Source organism: Triturus cristatus, chromosome 5_2 (assembly GCF_964204655.1).
Source record: "Triturus cristatus chromosome 5_2, aTriCri1.1, whole genome shotgun sequence".
Taxonomy (NCBI): domain Eukaryota; kingdom Metazoa; phylum Chordata; class Amphibia; order Caudata; family Salamandridae; genus Triturus; species Triturus cristatus.
In genome coordinates this window covers 727,402,337-727,426,387 of record NC_140588.1, presented here as the reverse complement: position 1 = coordinate 727,426,387, position 24,051 = coordinate 727,402,337, and the positions used below count along the sequence as shown (strand labels likewise).

The 24,051-nt window shown below is 47.7% G+C and overlaps 1 protein-coding gene across 2 annotated transcripts in view; it reads right to left on the bottom strand.

Moving 5' to 3' along the window:
* BRWD3 (bromodomain and WD repeat domain containing 3) overlaps positions 1–24,051 on the bottom strand; it is a 1,513,493-nt gene that overhangs the window by 1,148,853 nt on the left and 340,589 nt on the right. For both annotated transcript variants that reach the window (XM_085607835.1, XM_085607833.1), the window contains one exon: positions 16,392–16,526. In XM_085607835.1, coding sequence (XP_085463961.1) covers positions 16,392–16,526 — 135 coding nt within the window. The remainder of the gene's footprint in view (positions 1–16,391; positions 16,527–24,051) is intronic.

Here is a 24,051-nt window from a genome sequence, read left to right as displayed (position 1 = left end):
TATTTGCACTGCTTTTTAACCCTGATGGTGAAACATACAAAATAAAAATATTTTGGTTCTCACCACTCAGTTTTAACTTCACCACACTCTTTTTCCTAAATTAGCTTATTGTTTGCGCTGCTGTTTTCTCACTCCACTCACCGCATAAGGGACTAAAAAGGATCTCCTTTATATACAGCCTCATCTTTACATATAACATCCCTGGACTCCTCCCTCACAGTGAGGGGGCTGTAGCCCTCAGTGGAACTAGGTTTTTCCATCGGGAGAAAGAACTCAATGATGAAACATGTTACCTAGGGTGAGTGAGGGTTCCAGTCCTATAAAAGGATTTTTCCTAGTGGAAGTTTACCGTAACTAACCTCGGTCACTTGTGATCATTGTTCACTCTTAGACCCAAGATAGTTTTTTGTGTTTTGTAGTAAACTTGATTCGGGTATTACTATCTTGCAGGTCTATAAACTTTTCTCCCTTGTACCCTCCCCCATTGTTGTGTTTTCCAATAAAGGGAAGTTATTGTGAATCCCTCAGGTGTGACTTTGGCGCAGTGATAGAAAAACTCAACAACTGCAACATAATGGCTGTTGTCTGGAGATAGTTACAAGACTTTTTGAGGCAAGCTAACCTTCGAGATCTAGAACGACTTGTATTGCCAACCTTCGCAGGAGGGCAACAACCATCACTTTTGTGAATACACGAGGCAAACTAGTGAGGCCAAAGGAAGCACCAAGAACTGAAAGTGCTTGTGGTCTACCTGAAACCGCAGGTAGCACCTGCAGGAGGTGAGCATTTTGAACTTGTTCATCTGGAGGAAGACATTGAGAGGGTGAAGACTGACAATAAGGCAGATGCCCATGTCTGTCAAAGGCACCAGAAAATAGCAGGAACAACAACCAGTTTGACTTCTGATGAAAGTGCCCTTTCTATGGCTTCCTTGGACAAGAGTCTGGGCTTCCCTCTCAGTTAAGTGGTCCTCCATAAAGCAAAGTGGTGTAGGAGGTATGCTTGGAGGATGGGACAGAAAGGGGAGGGAGTAACCTATCTTAACAATTTGGAGCACCCACTGATCCAAGTAAAACTCTTCCACCCGGGGCAGTAAAGGGTTATATAACCTCCCAGCGGGCGATCATGCACAACTTATGGGACAGTAAAAAATGTTTTGCTGCAGCCGCAGAAGGGGTGGTGGGGGTTTGGGTAGTTTGTTGGCACTGGGGCAGGGACTCTGACAGACACTGGTGTTGCTAGAATACCATTCCGAAGCCTTGAAAAGGGTGATTATTGTATGGGAAACTACTATATGGGTAGAGGACATTCTAGGAAGCACGCTGTTGCCCTGCTCTCTATAAAGGACTCCAGGGCTGAGTCCAACTTGTCTCTGAAGAGACGTGAACCATAAGGGACTGTTGGGAATTGCTCGAAAATCCAGTTGAGTAGATCCAAGCATGGCCCCAACTGCCCTGCCCAGACAGTCAGTCAGTCATGTCTAAGCCCGAGAGAATAGAGTACTTTGCTGTGTCCCGGCAATCTAGTCGTGCGAGGGTGAATATAGTGTCTTCTGGGACAGTTGGCAAGATGTCTGCTCCTCTGTACCAAAGCATATGCTAGTATTTTCCCAGGAGGCAGCTGGTACTCCTGGATCTGAAGGCAAGGGTAGGGAAGGAGAAGATACGTTTAGTGAACATCTCCAAGCATTTTGAGACTGTCTGATGGGGTGGTGAGGAACGCATTTGGACTGAGCCGGATTCTGGAAACCTGTAGCACCAGTCTCTGTGGTGTAGGGTGTTGCAGGAGGAAGTCAGGGACTCCTGGAGCAGGAGTATGCCACATTGTGATCCGTCAATTAACTCAGGGGAAAGGTTTTGGTATGATCTAGGTGCCCAGCAGAGTGTAAGTGAGGGCATTATTGAACGGAAGTTGCGGCTCTTGTGATGATTGTCGTTGGATGTAAGACTTCCATGAGAACATTAGGCTTTACCTCAGTGGTCAGTAAAACAAGGTCCAGACCCTCTGCTGCCCTCCTGATGACTAGGGAAAAGGAGGCAGTTTCCTCTGTAGCTGTAGCTGGTGTGGACAAGTTCAGGCCACTGCCAGGGAATTGATCAGATCCACTGGTGCCAGGAAGGGCAAAGAATAAGTTATCCTTGTCATATAGTTGGCTTTCATTGATATCGTCAGGGAGGACGTATTGTTGTGTAATCGTGTCAGAGAGCACGAGCGATTGAGGTGAATGCCAGCAAGGTGTAACTCATGTACATGTTATTTTATAAATTTATACAGCGCACAAATACCATATGGTGTCTTGGTGCTAGCAATCAAGAAGCGAGCTGGAGCACTACTCAACAAAACAACCAGATCTTAATGGCTTTCCTAAACAATGTCAAGGAGGGAAGATTTCTGATGGCAAAAGGGAGGGTGTTCCAGAGCTTCGTAGCTCCCACCACAAAGCTTCTACAGCCCCAGTTCGATTAAAAAAATCTGAGAAAGTATACATTTTGCCCCTTGTGATCAAAGGCATCTGTTTGGAGAGTAACAGTACAGTGACCGCTTCAAGAACTAAGGACCGGTACCGTGTAGTACCTTATATGTGATGTACAGGGTCTTGAACATTATACGACTTTTAATCGGTAGCCAATGCAGACTCTGAAGGTGCTTTCCCACTGACTGAAATTTGTGAATCCCTAGGAGGAGCCTTGCAGCCGCATTTTGGATCATCTGAAGCCTGCGTAGTTGCTTCATGGGTATACCGAGATATAGCCCGTTGCAATAATCTAGTTTGGAAAGGACTAAGGATGTAACTACAGTTTTCCTGCTTTCTGTTGGAATCAGAGGTAGGATTTTCTTAATCGCTTTAGTATGAAGAAGCTTGATGATGAAACTGCCTTGACTTGAGCTTCAAAGTCCTGTCTATCATCTATCACCACACCCAGATTTATGGCTTTAGGGACTGGGATCGGTGCGGTTCCCAGGTCATCCAGCCACCAAATCGGAGACCAGGAGGGGGAATAATTACCGAACAGTATTACCTCGGTATTCCCTGAATTCAACTTAAGGCAGTGCGATCTCATCCATGAGCTGACTGCTATCATGCCGTCCCTAAATCTTTTTTACTGGCGGTTGGGTATTTTTACAGATTGATACAACAATTTGGGTGTCATCCGCGTAGGATGTTAGTGCCATCCCAAAAAATCGTATAAATATATTGCCAGTTCGGATACATATATATTGAAGAGCGTAGGGCTGAAAGAGGAACCCTGTGGAACCCCACATGGGAGCGTGAAGGACGGGGAAGTGTAATTACCCAGGGAAACTGATTGTATCCTATCGGCTAAAAAAAGAGGAGACCAATGCCAATGCCTTTCCAGAGATGCCAAGAGAATTCAGATGGTTAAGCACCGTCTTATGGTCTACAGTGTCGAAGGCCGCCGACAGGTCGAGCAGGACAAGAGCCGCAGACCCCCCTGCATCCAGTACTGCTCTTATTACATCGGTGGCCTTTATTAGTGCTGTTTTGTTGCCATGTTCTGCCCTGAATCCAAATTCAGACTCATCCAGCAAGTTATACTCATTTAAATATGATGTGAGCTGGTTACTCATAACTTTTTCTACCAACTTAGCTGGAAATGGAAGATGCAAGATAGGCCTATAGTTGCCTGGGTCAAGTGCATCCAGGTTGGATTTTTTGAGAAGGGGCAAAATCGAGGCCCTCTTCCAAATAGAGGGAAAAATACCTTCTGTGAACATTGAATTAAAAATGGAGGTTAAACTTGGTCCAAGGATCTCAGGGGCTTGTTTAAATATCATACGAGGGAGAGGATCATGGGGAGAGCCCGATTTAAATTTTAAAATATGAGTAGTTATCTCATCCACGGTTACTGCTCTGAATTCTGCGAAGGTGGGGGCACTCTGGTGTTGTGAACTTATGGTATTATGAGTATCTGACTTTACCCCATTATTAAAGGTGGTAAAGATTTGCTCCACATTGCTTTGGAAGTGCTGTGCAAGTGAGTTACAGAATTCCTGAGAATGATCATTCCCCTTTCTTTCAGGGGGTGTGGACAATTTAGTTACCACCCGAAAGAGCTCTTTGGAGGAGTTTTCTGCCTCCTTAATTTGCTTAGAGAAGTAGGAACCCTTTTCTGACAGGATCAGTTTTTTTTTTTTTTTTTTTAATCGGCATAATCGGCTAATAGGATTTTGCACTTTACAAGTTCATGTACATCATAGTTTATTTTCCAACATTTCTCTTGTCTTCTGCACTCCTGTTTTTTAGTTCTAAGGGTGTCTGAAAACCAGGGGGCTGACTGAGTTATCCTATTGCTCAAGGATTTTTTAAGGGGAGCTATCTTATTGGCAGTCGCTGTGAGTCATTGATTGAAGTGAATAGAGGCGTGTTCTGCTTTTTGCGGTGGATTTGTTTGTAAGCGTAAGAGCTGGAAATTAAGCTGCTTGTTGTCTACCTGTTTCCAATTACGATATGATCTAGCATACGGATTGGGTTGGCTTGGTTGGCCCTTAAATAAGTTATCTAGCTCAAAGATGATGGCACTATGGTCAGTCCAGATCAGTGGTAGAATCTCATTAATCTCGAACGAGTCATAGTGAGTAAAAATTCCATCCAAGATATGGCCGGACTGATGTGTGGGGCCCTTCAGCCTTTGTTTTAGACCTGCCAATGTCATGGTATCAAGTAAGGAGATAGTGTTTGAGTCCATGACAGCGTCAAGATAAAAATTGAAATCACCCAATATAACAAAATTGTTCTCCAGGGTACAGGTTTCAAGTAGTGTATTAAGGAAGGCGAGGAACATATTTTTGTCCCGCGGGGCGGTATAACAACAGTCTCATGAATAATACACATTTGCATTTTTAAAACTGAAGGATAAGGCTTCGCAGTCTGGAGAGGAAATGGTCTCAAAGGAGGCTGAATAAGTGTCTTGATAAATTATAGCAAGACCACCCCTTTTTTTGGGCTTCCTATCTTGTCTAAATACTGTTTAGCCAGGAGGCACGGCAGTACAGAAATTAGGACCCGATGCCTGGTCAGCCCAAGTTTCGGTGATGAAGAGCATGTCTAGGCCCTGGGCATCTATTAACTCAGCAATGTCCGATTTATGTCTGGGCAGAGAATGTGCATTAATAAGTGCTCCTCGATGTATTAGCTTGGGTTTAGTGGTGATTTTCCAGTGAGGCCTAATGTTAGAGTGATGTTTACGTGGAGCTGGTCTATGATTCAACAGAAACCCGCAATTGGCACATTTCAGCTCCCTGTTTATGTACAGTTTGTCCAAGATAAAGCATGTGCATTTTCCAGTAATAATAGCTGAGGTATGATTTAGAGTTTGCAGATCACTGCTTGTATAGGATAGACAGTCAATCTGGTGGCTAAGACTACGACCAGCCTCTCGACACTGGGAACGGACGGGCACAGACGGGCTTGGTGGCGCACTCGCTGCGCGTCCAGCGCAGCATGCTGGTTAAGTAGAACAAGTTACTTACCTTCGGTAATGATGTATCTGTAAGAAACATTATTTCATTAGATTCCTCACCTTAGAATATCCCCAGGCGTCAGACTGGATCCGGAAGATTTTTCGTCAGCAATACCCCTTGCGCGTCGCTAGGCGTCGTCTGCGGCTCCGCGTCCGTCGTCGGCGTCGTGCGCCGGAATGACATCGTCGGAGTACTTAGACGCCGCCCTCATGCGCTGACGTCAGTTCTTGTACATAGCTTTCCGCGCCAGGAACGCAGAGCCATGCAAAGACCGACACTGGTGCCAAAAATAAAATCTAGGGGCCTGAAAAGGACAACCTTAACCCTAGATGTCAGTTCGCAGAACGGGGAGGATGGGTGGGTCGGTGAGGAATCTAACTAACTAATGTTTCTAACAGATACATCGTTACCGAAGGTAAGTAACTTGTTCATCTGAAAGAAACACGTTAGTTAGATTCCTCACCTTAGAATAGATACCCAAGCAATACCATCCCCGGTGGTGGGTCTGCGAACCAAGATCACACCAGAAAGTCCTGGAGGACAGAACGGCCAAAGAAGCCATCCCTCCGGACTTGGCTGTCAAGGCAATAATGCCTGGCAAACGTGTGTAGCGAAGCCCACGTCGCCGCCTGACACCCCGACCCAAAGCAGTAGTAGCCGCTGTGGCCCGAGTAGAATGGGCGCGCAGCCCAACAGGAGGGTCCTTTTTTGCCAAGGAATAACAAATTTTGATGCACAAAACGACCCACCGAGAGATGGTCCATTTGTGCACAGCTTTCCCCTTCTTAGCACCCACGTATCCAACAAAAAGTTGGTAGTCCACCCGGAACTGCTTCGTGCGGTCCAGATAAAAGGAGAGCGCACGTTTTGGGTCCAGACGATGGAGCCTCTCTTCCTCTTTGGAAGGATGCGGAAAGAAGGTGGGCAAGGTGACAGACTGCCCAAGATGAAAGGGGGTCACCACTTTCGGAAGAAAGGAGGGACGAGGCCGAAGGACAACCTTGTCCGGATGAACAGAGAGAAAAGGAGGCTTTGATGATAAAGCCTGGAGCTCACTCACCCGTCTAGCCGAGGTGATGGCTATCAGAAAAGCAGTCTTAAGCGTCAGCAGACGAAGAGGACAATTATGAAGAGGCTCAAAGGGAGCGCACATTAGAAATGTGAGAACAAGATTCAAGTCCCACTGAGGCATTACAAAAGGGACAGGAGGGAACGTGTGAGTAATGCCTTTTAGAAAGCGTGTAACTACAGGGGACTTGAAAAGAGAAGGCTGATCAGGAAGTCGCAAGAAGGCAGAGATGGCAGCAAGATAACCTTTCAAGGTGCCCAGGGCAGAGCCCTGCCGGGCCAAAGAAAGAAGAAAGAGGAGAACCTCAGAAAGAGGGGCGGAAAGGGGATCCACAGCCTTTGCTGTGCCCCATGCCACAAATTTGTTCCACCGGCAGGCGTATACCGTCTTTGTGGAGGGACGCCTGGCTGCCAGAATGATATCACAGACTTCAGGAGGCAAGTCAAATGGCATCAACTGCCGCCGCTCAATCTCCACGCATGGAGGTGGAGGCTGGACAGGTTCGGGTGGAGGACTGTCCCCTGCTGCTGCGACAGAAGATCCTCCCGAAGGGGCAGACGTATCGGAGGATCGGTCAACATACTGAGTAGCTCGGGATACCAGTACCTTCGTGCCCAATCCGGAGCCACCAAGATGACTTGGGCCCGGTCGTGCCTGATCTTCTTCAGCACTCTGGGCAGAAGTGGTATAGGCGGAAAGGCGTACAACAGACCGCAACTCCACTCGTGACGAAAAGCGTCGCCGAGCGAGTGCCGCCTTGGAAATTCCAACGCGCAGAACTGCTGACATTGCGCGTTCTCTTCGGTGGCGAATAGATCTAACCAAGGCTCTCCCCACTGCGGAAAGAGACCTTGCGCCACTTCGGAGTTCAGACGCCATTCGTGATCCATCATGCACCGGCGGCTGAGTTCGTCTGCTCTGGCGTTCAGAGAGCCCGCCAGATGTTGAACCACTAGGGTGACGCCCTGGTGTTCCAGCCATGTCCAGAGGCGCAGAGCCTCCTGACAAAGGGTCCACGACCCCACCCCGCCTTGTTTGTTGCAATACCACATGGCGGTGGTGTTGTCCGTGAACACCTGCACGACACTTCCCCTGACAGAGGGAAGGAAGGCTTTCAGTGCAAGTCGGATCGCTCTCATCTCCAACAGGTTGATGTGGAGACGAGACTCCGCCGGAGACCAGAGGCCTCTGATCTCCGCCTCTCCCATATGGCCACCCCATCCCAGGAGGGACGCATCCGTCACTACGACATGCTCCGGTTGGGGAAGGGAGAGGCTCTTGCCCGTGACCCAATCGCGGTCCGTGAGCCACCACTGCAACTGCTGTGCAGTGCCCTCCGAGATCAAGACATGGTCGGACAGGTTGCCGTGATGCTGGGCCCACTGAAACTTCAGGTTCCACTGCAGAGCCCGCATGCGCCGCCTGGCGTGATGCACTAGTAGGATGCAGGAGGCCATCAGCCCCAGAAGCCGCAACACTAGCCTGACCGAAACCCAGGATAGAGGCCGAAAGATGGGAATCAGGGCCTGAATATCCCGGACCCGCTGTTCCGGTGGATGGACCCGGAACTGCGCCGAATCGAGAACCGCTCCGATGAAGAGGAGCTTCTGAGAGGGACTCAGGTGTGACTTCGGCACGTTGATGGAAAACCCCAGCAAATGCAGGAGATCCGCCGTAGTCTGGAGGTGGGAGACGACTGCCTGGGGCGAGCCCGCCTTCAACAACCAGTCGTCGAGATAGGGGAAGACTGGAACCCCTGATCTGCGCAGATGAGCTGCGACCACCGCCATCACTTTCGTGAACACCCGAGGGGCACTGGTGAGGCCGAAGGGGAGCACGGTAAACTGAAAGTGCTCTTGACCCACCGTGAACCACAGGTAACGCCGGTGGGCCGGCAGGACGGGGATGTGGAAATATGCGTCCTGCAAGTCCAACGCTACCATCCAGTCTCCCGGGTCTAGGGCAGCTAGAACCTGAGCCAAAGTTAACATCTTGAACCTTTCCTTCCGGAGGAAGGCGTTGACGTTCCGGAGGTCCAAGATAGGGCGTAGGCCCCCTTTGCCCTTCTTGGGAACCAGAAAGTAGTGGGAATAACAACCACGACCTACTTCTGGGCTCGGAACGCGCTCGACGGCCCCCTTGGCCAAGAGGGACGAAACTTCCGCGTGGAGAAGATTCAAATGATCCCCCGAGATACGGTGGTGCTGCGGTTGCATGGCTTGAGGGGTCGTCTCTAAGGGGAGGGAGTAGCCCCTTCGGACGATTTGCAGCACCCACCTGTCCGATGTGATGGACCGCCAGTGGAGGAGGTGATGGCGAACTCTGCCGCCCACTGGCGTGGAATGGGCCTGAAAGCTCGGACTAGGAAGGCTTTGAGGCGGATGCTGCCGGGGTGGATGTGGGCTGACCGTGTCGTCCTCCAGAACCGCATCGGCGGAAACCACGTCTGCGACCGCGCGCAGGTTGGTTCTGCGGCTGGTGGCTAGGCGTACGTGAGGAGGCACCCCTTCCTTGGCCACGAAAGGGGCGAAAAGCGGAAGTTTGCGACCGCGGGGCCGAGAGGCCCAAGGACTTGGCCGTAGCCCGAGAGTCCTTAAATCGATTCAGCGCACTGTCCGCTTTCTCACCAAAAAGGCGAGTGCCATCAAAGGGCATGTCCATGAGAGTGCTCTGGACATCACCCGAAAAGGACGTGGACCGCAGCCAGGCGTGACGTCTAAGCGCCGCCGTGGTAGAAATCGCCCTACCCAGCGAGTCCGTAGTGTCAAGCCCACATCGGATAGCATGTCCTGCTGCATCCCTCCCATCGGCCAGAGCCTGGGTAAGTCGTGTCTGGACCTCCTACGGACACAGGAGCAGCACGTCCTCCACCGTATCCCACAGAGAGTGGGAATAACGGTCCAAGAGACAGGCGGTGTTCAAAGACCGCAGGCCCAAACTAAGGGAGGAGAACCGCTTTTTGCCAAACTGTTCCAGTCTCTTGGAATCCCGGTCCGGCGGGGCGGTCGGGAAGGAGGATTGGGAGGTAGAGGCCTGGATAACCAGGCTCTCGGGGGTAGGGTGTTGGGACAGAAAACTGGGGTCGCCCGGAGCAGGGCGGTGGCACCTGGCGACGTTCCTGTCCACAGGAGGGACTGTGGAGGGCTTGGACCAGGTGCCCTGCAGAACGTCAATGAGGGCCTCATTGAATTGCAGCAGAGGCTCAGTGGAGCTTGCTGCAGACTGAAGCACCTCAGTGAGGACGTTAGTCCTCACAGCCACGGCAGGTAGCTCGAGCCCAAGGGCTGCGGCCGCCTTGCGCAGCACTACAGAGAAAGCAGCACCCTCCTCCGAAGCCACAGTCGGAGGAGAGGTGAATCCAGTGTCTGGAGAGGTATCCAGACCACTGGCCTCCCCCAGTTCATCTGCCCAGTCCTGTGACAGCTGAGCCTGAACGGCCATAGGATCCTCGGATCCCTCCCATTCGCCCCCGTCATCCGATTCCTGGTATGCAGGAGGAAGGATCGGAGCCGGGCGATAGACATAATGTGTCTCCAGCGGCGCCGAACGCGGCGTCCATCGACGCCGTAACGGCGCCGGGCCCGGAGTGGGGCTGAACCGGGGCTCGACGCCGAGCGGAGCCGGCGTCGGGGGTGGTACCGGTGTCGACGCCGGCGGAGGAGGCGTGACTAGGTCGACCGGCGTCGGCGGGGACTCGGGAACGGGTCCCTCGGGCACTTGCGGCGTCGAGGCCGGAGCCGTCGACGGCGCCGGGGCCGCCGGCAGGCAAGGTTGCCCAGTCGGGTCCGCGGGGCCCGAAGGCGCGCCAGCGGGCGTCGACGGCGGAGCCAGGTTCCTCATGGCCGAGAGGAAGGCACTGACCTCCGCCGGCGCCGCGTCAGTCCCAGGGACCGGCGGGTATGGGGAGTTGCGCGGCGCCTGCTGCTCCGCTGGAGCCGCGGGGGTGGAACCACCCTGCCCTTCGGCCGAGTCGCGCGACCGGCGAGGGGAGTCCGAAGAGCGGTGTCGCCTCTTGGACTTCTTGGAGTGCTTCGACTTACCCGAAGACTTGGAGCCAGACGACCGATGATGACGTCGACTGCGACTCCGCGACCGATCCTTGGACCTCCTCCTGGACCGGGATCGAGAGGGGTGCGGAGCCGAGTGGCGAAGCTCGAGAAGCTTACGGGACCGCTCCCGTCTAGCCTTCGAGGTCAGGGCCTTGCAGTCCGAACACGACTCCGCGTCGTGGTCGAGGCCCAAGCAGTAAAGGCACCGGCGGTGATGGTCCGTAACCGACATCAAGCGGTTGCAGTCAGCACAGGCTTTAAAACCAGGCATCCTACCGGCACCGGAGTCGAGACAAGATCAAAAAGGATCAAAAAAGTTAGTCAAAAAAGACTAAAAGGGGTAGCTCTCCCGGATCTGCGCTTACTGGCGCGGAAAAAAAAAGAACTGACGTCAGCGCGCGAGGGCGGCGTCTAAGTACTCCGACGACGTCATTCCGGCGCACGACGCCGACGACGGACGCGGAGCCGCAGACGTCGCCTAGCGACGCGCAAGGGGTATTGCTGACGAAAAATCTTCCGGATCCAGTCTGACGCCTGGGGATATTCTAAGGTGAGGAATCTAACTAACGTGTTTCTTTCAGATGTGGAGCTTACAACCACTAGCGCATCACCCTGCTGGAAGTGGGCGCAATTAGTGGGGGAGGAGCTGCATCTCTTCGCTCAATCGTTAGAAACTGCTGCGGCGGACCAAGGACGCAAAACAGGAAGGAATAGTGCAATGTGCAAGTCGGTCGAGAAAAGCTAAACAGGTATCTGAAGCCCCTAGCTCCTATAAACTAAAGCTGTGCAGGCTAGTAGAATACCTTGAGTTTAATAATGCGGTTAAAATATATATAATCTTAGAGTCCGAAAGTTCTATCAGCTTCCCCCAGCGCCAGTGTCGACACTTGGTATTGGGGCATTAGTTGGGGCGTGGTACTAGGCAACAGGCTTGACGCTGAGCCCAGAGTCATTCTCTGGGTGGAGTCAAGTGGCACAGCTGGCTTGCGGGGGACAAATTCAACTGTGGTAAACTGACTGAAGGCCACTACAGATACTTAAGGCCCATAGGCGCTACAGAGGGGTCTGACAGGGTATCAAAGATTCTATCAATGGTCTCTTTGAAGTCTGAGTTGTTGCTGAGTCGCCAACAGACCCAGGGAATCGGGGTGCATCAAGACAAGAGACAGAGCCAGTTCAGAAGATAGTGATTGAAATCACAGCCTAGAGGTACCCGGGGCGCTGTGTGACTCCTCTTGGAGGGAGTGCAGAACGAAGGAAAGCAATGCTTTGATATCGATTTTCTGTGTTTCTTCTCCTCTAAATTACCAAAATATTTTGACCTTTAAGACAATCGATCATGAGATCGGTCTTAGAAGCAAGAGCGTGTCAGTGCCCTCAACTGGGACCGGGCCCTCTTTAATTTCTGGTGGTGTTCTGCAACATACAACTTGGCTTTGCAGTCTTGGATGACTAGAATTTGTCTTGGCACACTTGTTGTAGATGGTCGGATCGTGCTTGGAGCCTATGGATCAGAGACAGACCTCGTGCGGGTCTGTCACCGACATAAGTTTGTGGCAGTCCTTACATTGTTTGAAACCTGTAGTTTTAGGAGGGGAAATGTCCCTTGCACGCTAAAAATGTTGGTAAAAACTGTCAGGCTCTGATAGAAGAGAAGTGGGCTCCAAATCCGCGTCATAAGGTACAGAAAGAAAGGAGCTGATATCAGCACACGGATGTGGCAGCTCTGTAGGGAGCACAATGTCACATACGGTGTGAGGCAGACATGGCCAACACACAAGGGAATGGCTGAGAAAATGTTCTCGATCCAGTCTGGTGTCTGGGGGTATTCACAGGTTGACGAATCTGCAGTTAGAAGTATCCATCAGATATACAGAAGCTGAATAATCAAGGAAGTAGAAACAATCTCACCTTGAAACTGCAGGCATCAGAATGCCTGGACAAACAAAACCCAACTAGAACGTTCCAAAAACTCCAAGCCCAAAAAGGGATAAAATAGTGACCCTTTCAGCAAGGAAAATATGCTTACAAAGAGCCACAATACATATTTCTAAGGTCAAGAGCATGAATGGGGCCAGAGTGATCAGGAAAAGGGACAATCAGAAGGCATGTAAAGACCTTTACAAAAAGGACCCAGACAACTAGGAATACGTAGAATACTATCTAGAGGGGTGTAGTGCAGCAGTGCAGAACACTCTAGAGAGAGCCGTACAAGTCTCTGAAATCAAAGAGGCATTGAAAAATATAAAACCGCTGGTTAAATGGTTTGCCAGTCTTCTTAAATAGAATGAATGTTTCCTGGTCATTGACAGAAGTGCTGGGTTGCATGCGTGGAGACCAGCATTACAGGAGCCCTCAGATTACACCACATATTGCGGACATGCAAATTCAGGGCACCAGTATGACCTATACCCCATCAGTCTAACCGAGATGAAGTCGCCCTACCTGCCCTCCTGTGTCAGCAGTTCCAAATTTGCTTATTTGTTAAGGGGGAGGAGGACATGGTGATGTTAAGAGGGGTGACTATCTGCCCACTGCCTATTTTGCATCATACTCAGAAACGTAAGGCTCACTGCTGGACTAATGCTTGTAATCCTCAATGAACACACTCTGATTTTAAAAATAAAATAAAAAGAGATTGAACAGCAAAACAAGGCCAATGTAAAAGTTAGGGTAAATGGTCCTTTGTTGGATTTCCTGTCCTTTCTATTACAGAAGCGAGGACAGAAACTTTGAAACATATCAAGTATGTTGAAGCTCCATATTTATCCAGGGTTTCACCTTTTCTTTATTAGGAAGACTTCTTGGTTAGAGGAGCGTGGCATATCGCCTGGTGTACCATGTGGGAAGGAGGAATGCAAGTAGAAGTACTTCAAATACTGAAAAAGGTTGCTGAACAAAATCTAACGTTTGTAACAGTTATGTTAGACGATATGGTGCCCATCCAGCAGGAGAAAGAAGGACACAGCGGCTTTCACCTCGGTGACGTTTTGAAATGTCAACCAATGCTACCGTTTACCTTACTTTTGGTAATTTCTTAAAGACTGTTTTGGGGAACAGTAGCATTAACTAGTGAAAAACGTAGGTATCACCATAGCTTAGCCTAGCCAGTAACAAAGCAATATTTACACTTCTACACGGTTCAGGACTAGAATGCAATGGAAAAGCGATTCCACAAGTGGCCAGGCTCCCTTTATCCCAGGCAATGGTCCCATGCTTTTTAATATACATTAACTACAGTACATGTATTGCTTTTCTCTGCTATGCTACTTCGAATAACAGAGCCAAGAGTACAGAAGTCAATTTTAACCCTGGTAGACGGCTAGTTGGCCTACCAGGGTGGGGGGAGTTATGGTTTCCACCACCATGATGAAGGACCATCAGCCCTAAAGAGAGATCCCCATCTGCAGTTATCCATGTGCTGTGAAATTTGCTGCTACTATGGCGGCTCCCTTCACAACAGTGAGGGTTATACTGACAAAATAAACCTGCAGATGCTTCACCTGTGTAAACCTAGTGCTTCACCGACCTAAAACTGAAGGGGAGGGTTAGGGAGGGGTTTCATTGGGTGGGAGGATGGAAAATTTGCAGCAGCCTTCCAGCTTTGCGATATTCTAAATCAGGCAGAGAGATCCTACTATGATGGTAGCTCTATTGCTATAGACTGAAAAATGGGGAACCAGGTGGAGCCGGACAGCCAATACAAAAATAAATATGTTCTGCTGCACAATACTGAACATTTGCAACACAATATGGGGTTCAAATATGGTCACTATAAATCCATCTTAAGACAGCCTTTTACATCAATTTCAAAATCCTTTATCTACACATCTTTATTAAGATGCGTTTGAGTGAATGGACAAAATACAGATAAATGTTTCATTTTCAGACCTGATCGGTGCTCTATGGCTAAAAGAAAATAATTGTCACACAAATTGGAGAATATCAGGAACAAAAAGAAAAACAAGATACAACCACTATGGTGCATATCTGTTCATCACTGCACCCTTTAAAGTGATCCAATCAATGTTCGGTGATTGCAAAAAATTAAAAACATTTAAACCATAAAGTGATCCAATCAAAATACTGTAATTTTTCCAGAAATCCTCTTGGATGGAATGAACAGCCTTTACTTTATTGGTAAAGCCAACTGACATTTAAGTAGGCATGGAGCCCCTGAGGGTGGTACTACATTTATTGTGACAAATTCCATCTCTCTAGAAGACATGACATAATCCAGTTTACCTGCCAAGACCCAGCTTCTTCTGTGGTGCATTCCTTTGGTTCGGAGGACTTTTCAGCCCTCCTTTTGAGACTGTGGAAGCTAGATCACGTAGGGTTTTAGAAGTAAAGGTATAATTCCTAGAGACACTTGTGATAGCTTGATCATTCATTGAACTGGTGCACTATGAGGTCTAACCCATAGAGGCTAGATCTCCATTTCTCTCGTTTTTTGTGTCCAAGGTTTTGTTGGTTACCAGGTGAATGCTTTCTATGAAGGAGCAGCTGTTACATGGTTGGATGTGGGTAGTTCAGTTTAGACATGTCTTTATTTGTCCAGGGCTCAAATAAATGACTATTTATTCAACTAACTAAACTGAGAAATTACAATGCTCTACAAACAAGAGAAGATGGAGTTTCTGGCTTTGATCATTGGTTGCTCAAACAGTGTTAATACTCTGATTACTTATCAGTGATCTTTATTTCAACCATCCCAATTCTTTATTACTGCAATACTTGGCACCCTCGAATTGCACCATCCGATCCTTAATGACAGTACACTCTAACACTCCAACTCTAGTGATTACTGCTTTGATAAATAACTAATTGCTAACAGTTGAATGGCGGAAAGACAAAGATTATGTCGTTCGGCAAGGCCAACCAACTTGGGTCAGACGATTGGTGTCCTACTGAACTGGATGCAATTACGACCCTCTAGACTGTGAGTGAAGAATTTTGATGTAAAATAGATCAAACATTATCTATGAAAGAGAAGATCCTGGCCACTACAGGTATCTGTTTTCATACTATGCCCCTATTGAGGAGAACCTTTCCCTATCTCCCGATTTCAGCTAGAAGAACGCTAGTCCAGGCTCTAATAATAAGCAGACTGGACTATGCTAATGCACTACTAGCCACAGCCAATGAGACTCTTACAGCGAAATTAAAAGTAGTGCATAACATGGAAGCCCGGCATGTTGTCAACCTTCCATCGGGTTCTGCCTTAGCCCCACTGTGGAAATCATTACACAGGATACCAGTGAGGTAGAGAAGCAGCTTTAAAATCTGTTGCTTGACATATAACTCCTTAAGGAATAAAGGTCCCAGTTATCTGCAGCAGAAACTCAAACTATCTCCGACCAGAAACTTAAGGTCAATGGACAAAGCAATACGGAATGTACAGCGCTTTCTTTTGACTAAATGCGGTGGCAGAGCCTGTTACTACTTGCCTCCGGTCTACTGGATTTCCGTCTCTGCACTGGATACAACAAATTCAGGAAAACGCTCAAATCATTTCTTTTCTAACCGAATGTCAACTGCCTGAGACTGTTCCTCAGTGACGAGATACCCCCTTGGTGTGAGTTGTGCGCTATATCAAGTTTAACACAACAATTATAATTCCAGACATGTGTAGTTACATAAAATTAAATAATCACATTAAGTGCTTTTAACCACAAGTATAACCAGTACAGAAAACAGTTAACCTGCACTCAATAATATGGAAATTATCCCCAAACTTTAAAATAAGAATAAAATATCAAACTTCACGTATCTTTATTTAGGCTTACCATATTAAAATAATTACGAATTTTTGCTCCCTTGTCAATGTCCCAGACAAAAATATTCCCATCATGGCCTGCAGAAAGCATGATTCTGTGGTCAAATGGATGTGCTTCCAATACAAATACTTCATCATCATGGCCCTAGGATGAAAGGATTTATGTAACACAGTCTGAATGGTATTAAAACATCAAGGCATCGTGCTTTTCAAAATAGTACCTTTAAAGAATTACATTGTAAAACATGTACTGAAGGCACATATAACATTTTTACAGTATTACTCCAAATCAAACACACATTATTCAGCTCGAATTTATGTCTTCATTTGTACTGCCATTATTATGTAATAAATGTCATCTCTCTTGCGAAAGTCAACTGTACTACATAAAAGACCTAAAGAATACGTTACTTACCTTTGTATTTGTCTTAGAAAGGGCAGGTTCTCTATCTATTCGCAGAATCCTCAATGTGGTAAATCTTTCCAGGAGTCACACTGGATCAAGAAATTCTTGAAGCAGCTCCCGCTGAACAACAGGTGGTGCCATTAGCCTCCATCATTACTCACTGAAGGCACTTGACATCCTTCTTTTTTCCAGCCCTCAAAAAGTGTGGCTGACAAGACTGAGTTTGTTCTGACAGTGTGCTAAAATAAACTTATTACTCTTGCAATCCACTCTACAGAACAGGGAGTGAGTGGGAAGGTGAGCAAAGAAAAATCTGTGGTTCAATAGAGTATCTGTAAGAAAGAGCCAAGTTTGATTAAGCTATCCTTCTGATGGATACTTCTAACCACAGATTCCTCATCGTGTGAATCAGTACCAAAGGAATACTATCTACAAGGAGGTGGGTTAGGAAAGTGTACTTACACCAGACGTCCTGGAAGAACAAGCAGGCACCTAATTCACCCTGCAGACTTTAGAATCAAAGCAGTAGTGCCTGGTAAATGTAGGGACAGATGCCCATGTGACTGCCTGTAAAATGCCCAAAACAGTAACACCCCAAGTAGGGTCTGTGACGGTGGCTTTCGTCACAGAACAATCAGCCTTAAAGGAAATCTTTATTGAGCAAGGTGTAATGTGGTTTGAAGCAGAGGACAATTAATTTTGATATGGCCCATTTCTGAATTGCCTTTCCTTTCTTCGCACCGGTGAACCAAATAAACAGCTGATCTTGAACACTAATCCTTGGTTCTATCAATTTAGAAGCCAACAGCATGCAGCAGGTGCTAACGGTGTAGTCTTTCCTCCTCTTTAGATGAATGCAGTAGAGAAAAGAAGGTACGTGGTGTGATGGACTGTGCACGCAAAAAGTGAGACCAACTTCGAAAGATAGAATGGATGGGTCCTAAGTATCGATCATTGAGGAAAAAGATAGCAAATGGAGGCTCAACTGATAAGGTCTGCAGCTCACTAACATGATGCACAGAAGTGATGGCAATTAGAAGGAATATGTTACTTACCTTGTAAGCATCTGTTAGTGACATGTGGTGCTGCACATTTACATGCTCTGCATACTTCCGGCATCTAGTGCTGGGTCTGGATTTGTGCAAGTTCCTTTTTTTCGAAGAAGTTTTTTGAGTCACGAGACAAAGTGACTTCTATTCTTGGTAATAATGCACATGGGCATCGACTTCATTGTTAGATTGTTTTCCTGCAGGCGGGTGAGAATGGAGTAAGAATCAGTAAAAAGATTTCCAAGCAAATAAAACAGCATAAAGGAACTGCAATGCCCACAGGTCTCCAGGGAGGAGGGCAGGCCCAAGTGAAGCTACAGCACTACATGCCACGAACAGATGCTTACAGGATAAGTAAATATTCTGTTCAAGGCATGTGTCATTGTAGATACACGTGCTCTGCATAGACTGTAAAGCAGTACTTCTAGAAAAGCAGTGGTTTACCTGTGGGTGTTGATGTTACTTAAAAAAAAGTATGTAGCTCTAAATGACCTACATTGGCTTGTTGGCGTGCTAAGACATCCACAGCATAATGTTTGGTAAAAGTGTGTGGTGTAAACAATGAAGCTGCCTTACAAATGTCAGCTATTGATAAATTGCCAAGGAACGCCATGGAAGCCCCTCTCTTAAAAGTACAGTGTGCTCTAGGAGGTGTGGGCAAAGTTCTTTTAGCTTTCGCATAACATGTCTGAAAGCATTTAATTATCCATCAAGAAATGCCTGACTTCGATATGGCCATTCCCTTGTGAGGGGTCAAAAAAGCAACAAAGAGTTGTTTAGTGTTATGGAACTCTTTCATTTTGTCAATTTAATACATCTCTTTCGACATCTAGCGTATAAAGAGCTCTTAGTGCAACTGAATACTGTTGTGGAAACAAAATAGGTAAGAAAAGGTTCTTCCTAGGTTAATGCCTGGAGCTCACTGACACACTCAAGTGAGGCAACAGCCACCAGAAAACGCAACCTTATAAAATAAGAATTTGAAAGGGCAGTTATGCAATGGTTCAAATGGTGGACCGATAAGTCTGGTAAGTACAATATTGAGATTCCATGCTGGTGTAGGTGGAACACTACATTGTGAAAAACTGCCCTCTTTCAACATGGTAGCCCCCACTTTTTGCTGAACCGCTGATGTGCTTTGACTGAGTGTGCCCTGGGCTCCTGCCAATCAGGTACTGTAGGAAACTGGCTCTGTATATACTATACCAAAGTGCGGTATAGGGTGCACAGAGTCCATTAGAACCCCAAAGGTAGACAGAGGTAAAATTAGATAGAACCTTACTCTCTATTTGTGGTAGTGTGGTCGAGCAGTAAGGCAGTATCAGAGGACAGCGTTAAGCATTTGTTGTACACACTCAGTCAGCAAATGAATTCACACACTCAAAGACTGAACTTCAGACCAATTGTTTTTGTATCAAAATATTCTTTTAGTTATTTTATTTCTAGAACCAAGCAAGCCTGGCACTGGTAAGCAATAAATACTTGACAGTAGTAAATGCTGATTGTAAAACATTTCAATTGCAATTGTACATGTACTATGGTTTGACTTACAGTATTGTTTCAGAGAAATGCAATCACTTGTAAATACAGTACATAGACTTGCATGAGATTTTCAGTAAAATAGCAGGTAAGTTACTTTTGGATTACTTTCCTTACTCAGTGCTGGTTGCAGCACTGGGACACTTCCTGTAAACAGGTGAGTAAAAGCGTTTTCGTTAAATCATACAATTTCAAAGAATTTCTTTAGGTTTCAAAACTCCACACTTGGAAACTTTTTTTTCAGGAAAATATGTGTCAATGTTATCCTATGGAGGAAAGGAATATGCTACTTACCAGTATGAATCTGTTCTTGGCATGTAGAGCTGCAGATGTACACACTGTGCATAGATCGCCATCTGGTGTTGGGCCCGGATGTTGCAGTTGTTTTTCTCTTGCAAAGTCTTTGGAAGTCACGAGGTATGTGACTCCTCCTTTGGATCATATTGCGCATGGGCTTCGGCTCCATCTTCAGATTGTTTTTCGCCAGTGGGGAAATGATGGAGCGTAGTAATAAGCAGTGAAGATGCCCATGTGTGCTCTATCTAAATACGATAAACTGGAACAGATAAAGGTAGCCGGGGAGGCGGGTGGGCGTGTGTAGATCTACAGCTCTACATACCAAGAACAGATGCATACTGTTAAGTAGCATATTCCGTTCGAGGCATATGAGCTGCAGATTACACACTGTGCATCGATTATATAGCAGTACTCGTTCCTAGCGGCGACCACCAGTATCTGTTGCAGTTGTTTGTAACCGTGTTTTGAGGACAGCCTGGCCCACACTAGCTTGTTGCTTAGTTTGCACATCTACACAATAGTGTTTAGTGAAAGTGTGCGGTGTAGACCATGTAACTGCTTTGCAGATATCATCTAGGGGGATGTTCCCTAAAAATGCCATGGAAGCCCCTATCTTACGTGTAGAGTGGGCTTTAGGGGGAACAGATAGCGTTCATTTTGCTTTGTGGTAGCAAATCTGTATGCATTTAACAATCCACCTAGCTATCCCAGATTTGGAGATGGGGTTGCCTTTGTGTAGTTGTGAGAAAGAAACAAACAGTTGTTTGTTCTTAGGAAAGAGTTGTGTTCTCTCGATGTAGTAGAGTAAGGCTCGTTTGACATCTAGTGTGTGGAGAGCTCTTTCTGCAATGGTCTGTGGCTGCGAGAAGAATACGGGTAGTTCCACAGATTGGTTTATGTGAAAGGGAGAAATGACTTTAGGGAGGAATTTTGGATTAGTGCGGAGAACAACCTTGTTATGGTGCATTTGCAGAAAGGGTTCTTGAATGGTGAGTGTTTGTAGCTCACTGACCCTTCTGAGGGAAGTAATGGCTACAAGAAAAGACGTTTCCCATGTTAGGAATTGAAGTTCACATTTGTGTAGGGGTTCAAAGTGAGGCCCCATGAGTCTTGTGAGAACGATGTTTAGGTTCCACACAGGTGAGGGTGGTACTCTATGGGGAATTAACCTTTTGAGGCCTTCCATGAAGGTTTTTATGGCAGGTTCTCTAAAGAGTGATAGATGTTGCCTGTTTTGTAGATAAGCTGCTATGGCCGAAAGGTGCAGTATAATAGACGTGTAGGCTAGGTTGCATGTTTGTAGGTGTAGTAAATAGCCTATGATGTGTTGAATGGACACATCTAGGGGATTGAAGTTATTGTTGTAACAATAGATCACAAAACCTTTCCACTTGGCTGCATAGCAAGCTCTAGTGGTAGGTCCTCTAGCTTCTCTAATGACGTTCATACAGTCAGGGGGAAGATTTTGATAACCGAATTATAGGATTTCAGGAGTCAGATCGCAAAGTTGAGCTGAGCTGGGTCCGGGTGCCTGATCTCTCCATGGTTCTGGGTTAAGAGGCGTGGAGAGAGGTGTAACTTTTGGTGCGGTACTACAGATAGTTCCAGCAGTGTGGTGTACCACGGTTGTCTGGCCCAAGTTGGAGCTACTAGGATGAGAGTGAGGGAGTGTTGCTGTAGTTTGCGCACCACTAATGGAATGAGTGGGAGAGGCGGAAAGGCGTACGCAAATCTGCCTGACCAGTTCATCCATATCGCATTGCCTTTGGACAATGGGTGTGGATACCTGGCGGCGAAGCTTGGGCATTTGGCGTTTTCATGGGTGGCGAAGAGGTCTATCTGTGGATGCTCCCACATTTGAAAGTACGGGTGAAGAACTTGTGGATGGAGTTTCCACTCGTGGATCTGTTGTGATTGTCTGCTCAGCAGATCGGCCATAGTGTTTTGGACTCCTGGGACATGTTGGGCTAGGAGAAAGAGTTTTGGGGGTATTGCCCATCTCCATATGCTCTGTGCTAGCCCAGAGAGCTGCGGAGAGTGTGTGCCACCTTGTTTTTGTATATAGTACATGGCTGTCACGTTGTCCGTGCGGACTAGGACGGCCTTGCCTGAGACATGGGTTTGAAAGGCCTTTAGGGCTAAGAATATGGCTAGTAACTCCAGATGGTTGATGTGGAGTAACTTTTGTTGAGGTGTCCACCTGCCCTGCATGGTGTGATGTAGTAGGTGAGCTTCCCATCCGGAGAGCGATGCGTCCCCTGTCAGTACTATCTGAGGAACCGGTCCCAGGAACGGTCGCCCTTTGGAAAGGTTTTTGGTGGTCCACCACTGCAGAGAGCAATGGGCACGACCGTCTACCAACACCAGATCTGTCAATTGACCCATGGCCTGGTTCCATTGGCGCGCTAAGCACTCTTGGAGAGGACACATCTGGAGTCTTGCGTGAGGTACTATGAATATGCAAGAGGCCATCATTCCTATAAGTTGAATGAACACTCGAGCTGGAAGAGTGTGTTCCGGTTGAAATTTGGCGCGTAGAGCCTGAATGCTTGCTATCCTGGAAGAACTGGGATAGGCTAGCGCTTTTGAGGTTGTCTATGGTGGCACCGAGGTATTGTTTTACGTGGGACGGTTGCAGATGGGACTTTGTGTGGTTTACTGTGAAGCCCAGTTCGTGAAGTAGTTGGATAGTGGCGTGAGTGTGTTGTACACACTGATTGTATGAGCTGGCTTTTATGAGCCAGTCGTCTAGGTATGGGAAGACGTGGATGTGTTGTCTTCGCAGGTGTGCTACCACTGCCGCTAGGCACTTGGTAAACACCCGTGGTGCTGTGGTGACTCCGAATGGGAGCACTTTGAATTGATAGTGTTGACCGTCCACTACACATCTGAGAAACTTTCTGTAAGCTTTGTGAACGGGAATGTGGAAATAGACGTCCGTGAGGTCTAGGGTGGCAAGGAAGTCATTCTGGGAGAGTAGGGGAAGTACCTGCTGTAGTGTGACCATGTGGAAATGGTCTGAGTGTATGTAGTGGTTTAGGGGTCTGAGGTCCAGGATGGGCCTTAGAGTGTTGTCCCTTTTTGGTATGAGAAAATATAGGGAGTAAACTCCTAGATTTTGTTGGTGGGCAGGAACTGGTTCTATTGCACTCTTTTGTAGGAGGGAGATTACCTCCTGCTTTAGAAGTGACAAATGTTCCTGTGACATTGGGCGCTGTTTGGGTGGAATGTTTGGGGGTGTTGATGTTAGTTCGAGGCAGTAGCCTGACCGAATTATCTGTGTTACCCATTTGTCTGAGGTGATGGTAGTCCAGACAGGAAGGAAATTGTGGAGTATGCCCCCGACCGGAGTCGGTTGGTCTGGGGGGAGTGGAGGGAAGTCATTGGGCAGGGGTGGAGGCAGAGATTGAGGTGTTAGTTTTGCCTCTGCCTTTATTGTGGTTACCCCTGTAGCCACCTCTCTGGTAACCCCTAGTGAAGGTGGATTGGGTAGGGGCCTTGTAGGAAGTCGAGGCGCTGTTGGAGGAGTAGCCTCTGGAGTTGCCTCTAAAGGAAGAGCGGCGAAAGGAGACCCTGGGAGGTTGTGACTGCAAGGCTCCCATGGATTTTGCCGTGTCGGTGTCCTTTTTCATTTTCTCAAGGGCAACGTCGACGTTGGGGCCAAACAGATGTTGCTCGTCAAAGCGGTGGTTTAGGATGGAGCTCTGCACCTCGGGTTTGAACCCGGAAATCCGTAGCCAAGCATGCCTACGCAGGAGGACGCTAGTGATAATGGCCCTAGAGGCGGTGTCAGCTACATCGAGGGCGCAACAAATGGAGGTATTGGTGATTACTTTACCCTACTGGATTAGTTTGTTGGCTCTATTCTTGTATTTGTCAGGGAGGTGTTGCATTATGGCTTCCAGTTCATCATAATGTGCCCTGTCATATCTTGCTAAAGCGCTTGAGTGTTTGCAATGCACCATATGTTGGCAGCCTGGGATGCAGTTCGCTTGCCAGAGGCGTCCAGGAGTTTGGACTCCTTATCAGGTGGTGGAGCCTCACCTGATGCCTGGGAGTTTGCACGCTTTCTCGCATTGGAGACTACTAGGGAGTCTAGTGCTGCGGGGCCTCTGATGTAGGTGGGGTCTGTAGGGGCGCCCTTATACTTCTTCTCGATGCGAGGGTTGATGACCCTGGCCCTGACCGGGTCTTTAAAGACCTCCGGTGCGTGCTTGATAACCCCTTTAAGCATAGGCAGGATGGAAGTGGCCCTTTGTGTAGTGTCAAACGTATCGAGGAGGAAGTCCTCCTCCACGGGGTCTGTATGGAGATCAACTCCGTGGTAGTGTGCCGCCCTATGAAGCAATTGGTTAAACCGCATTGTGTCTTCAGGGGGG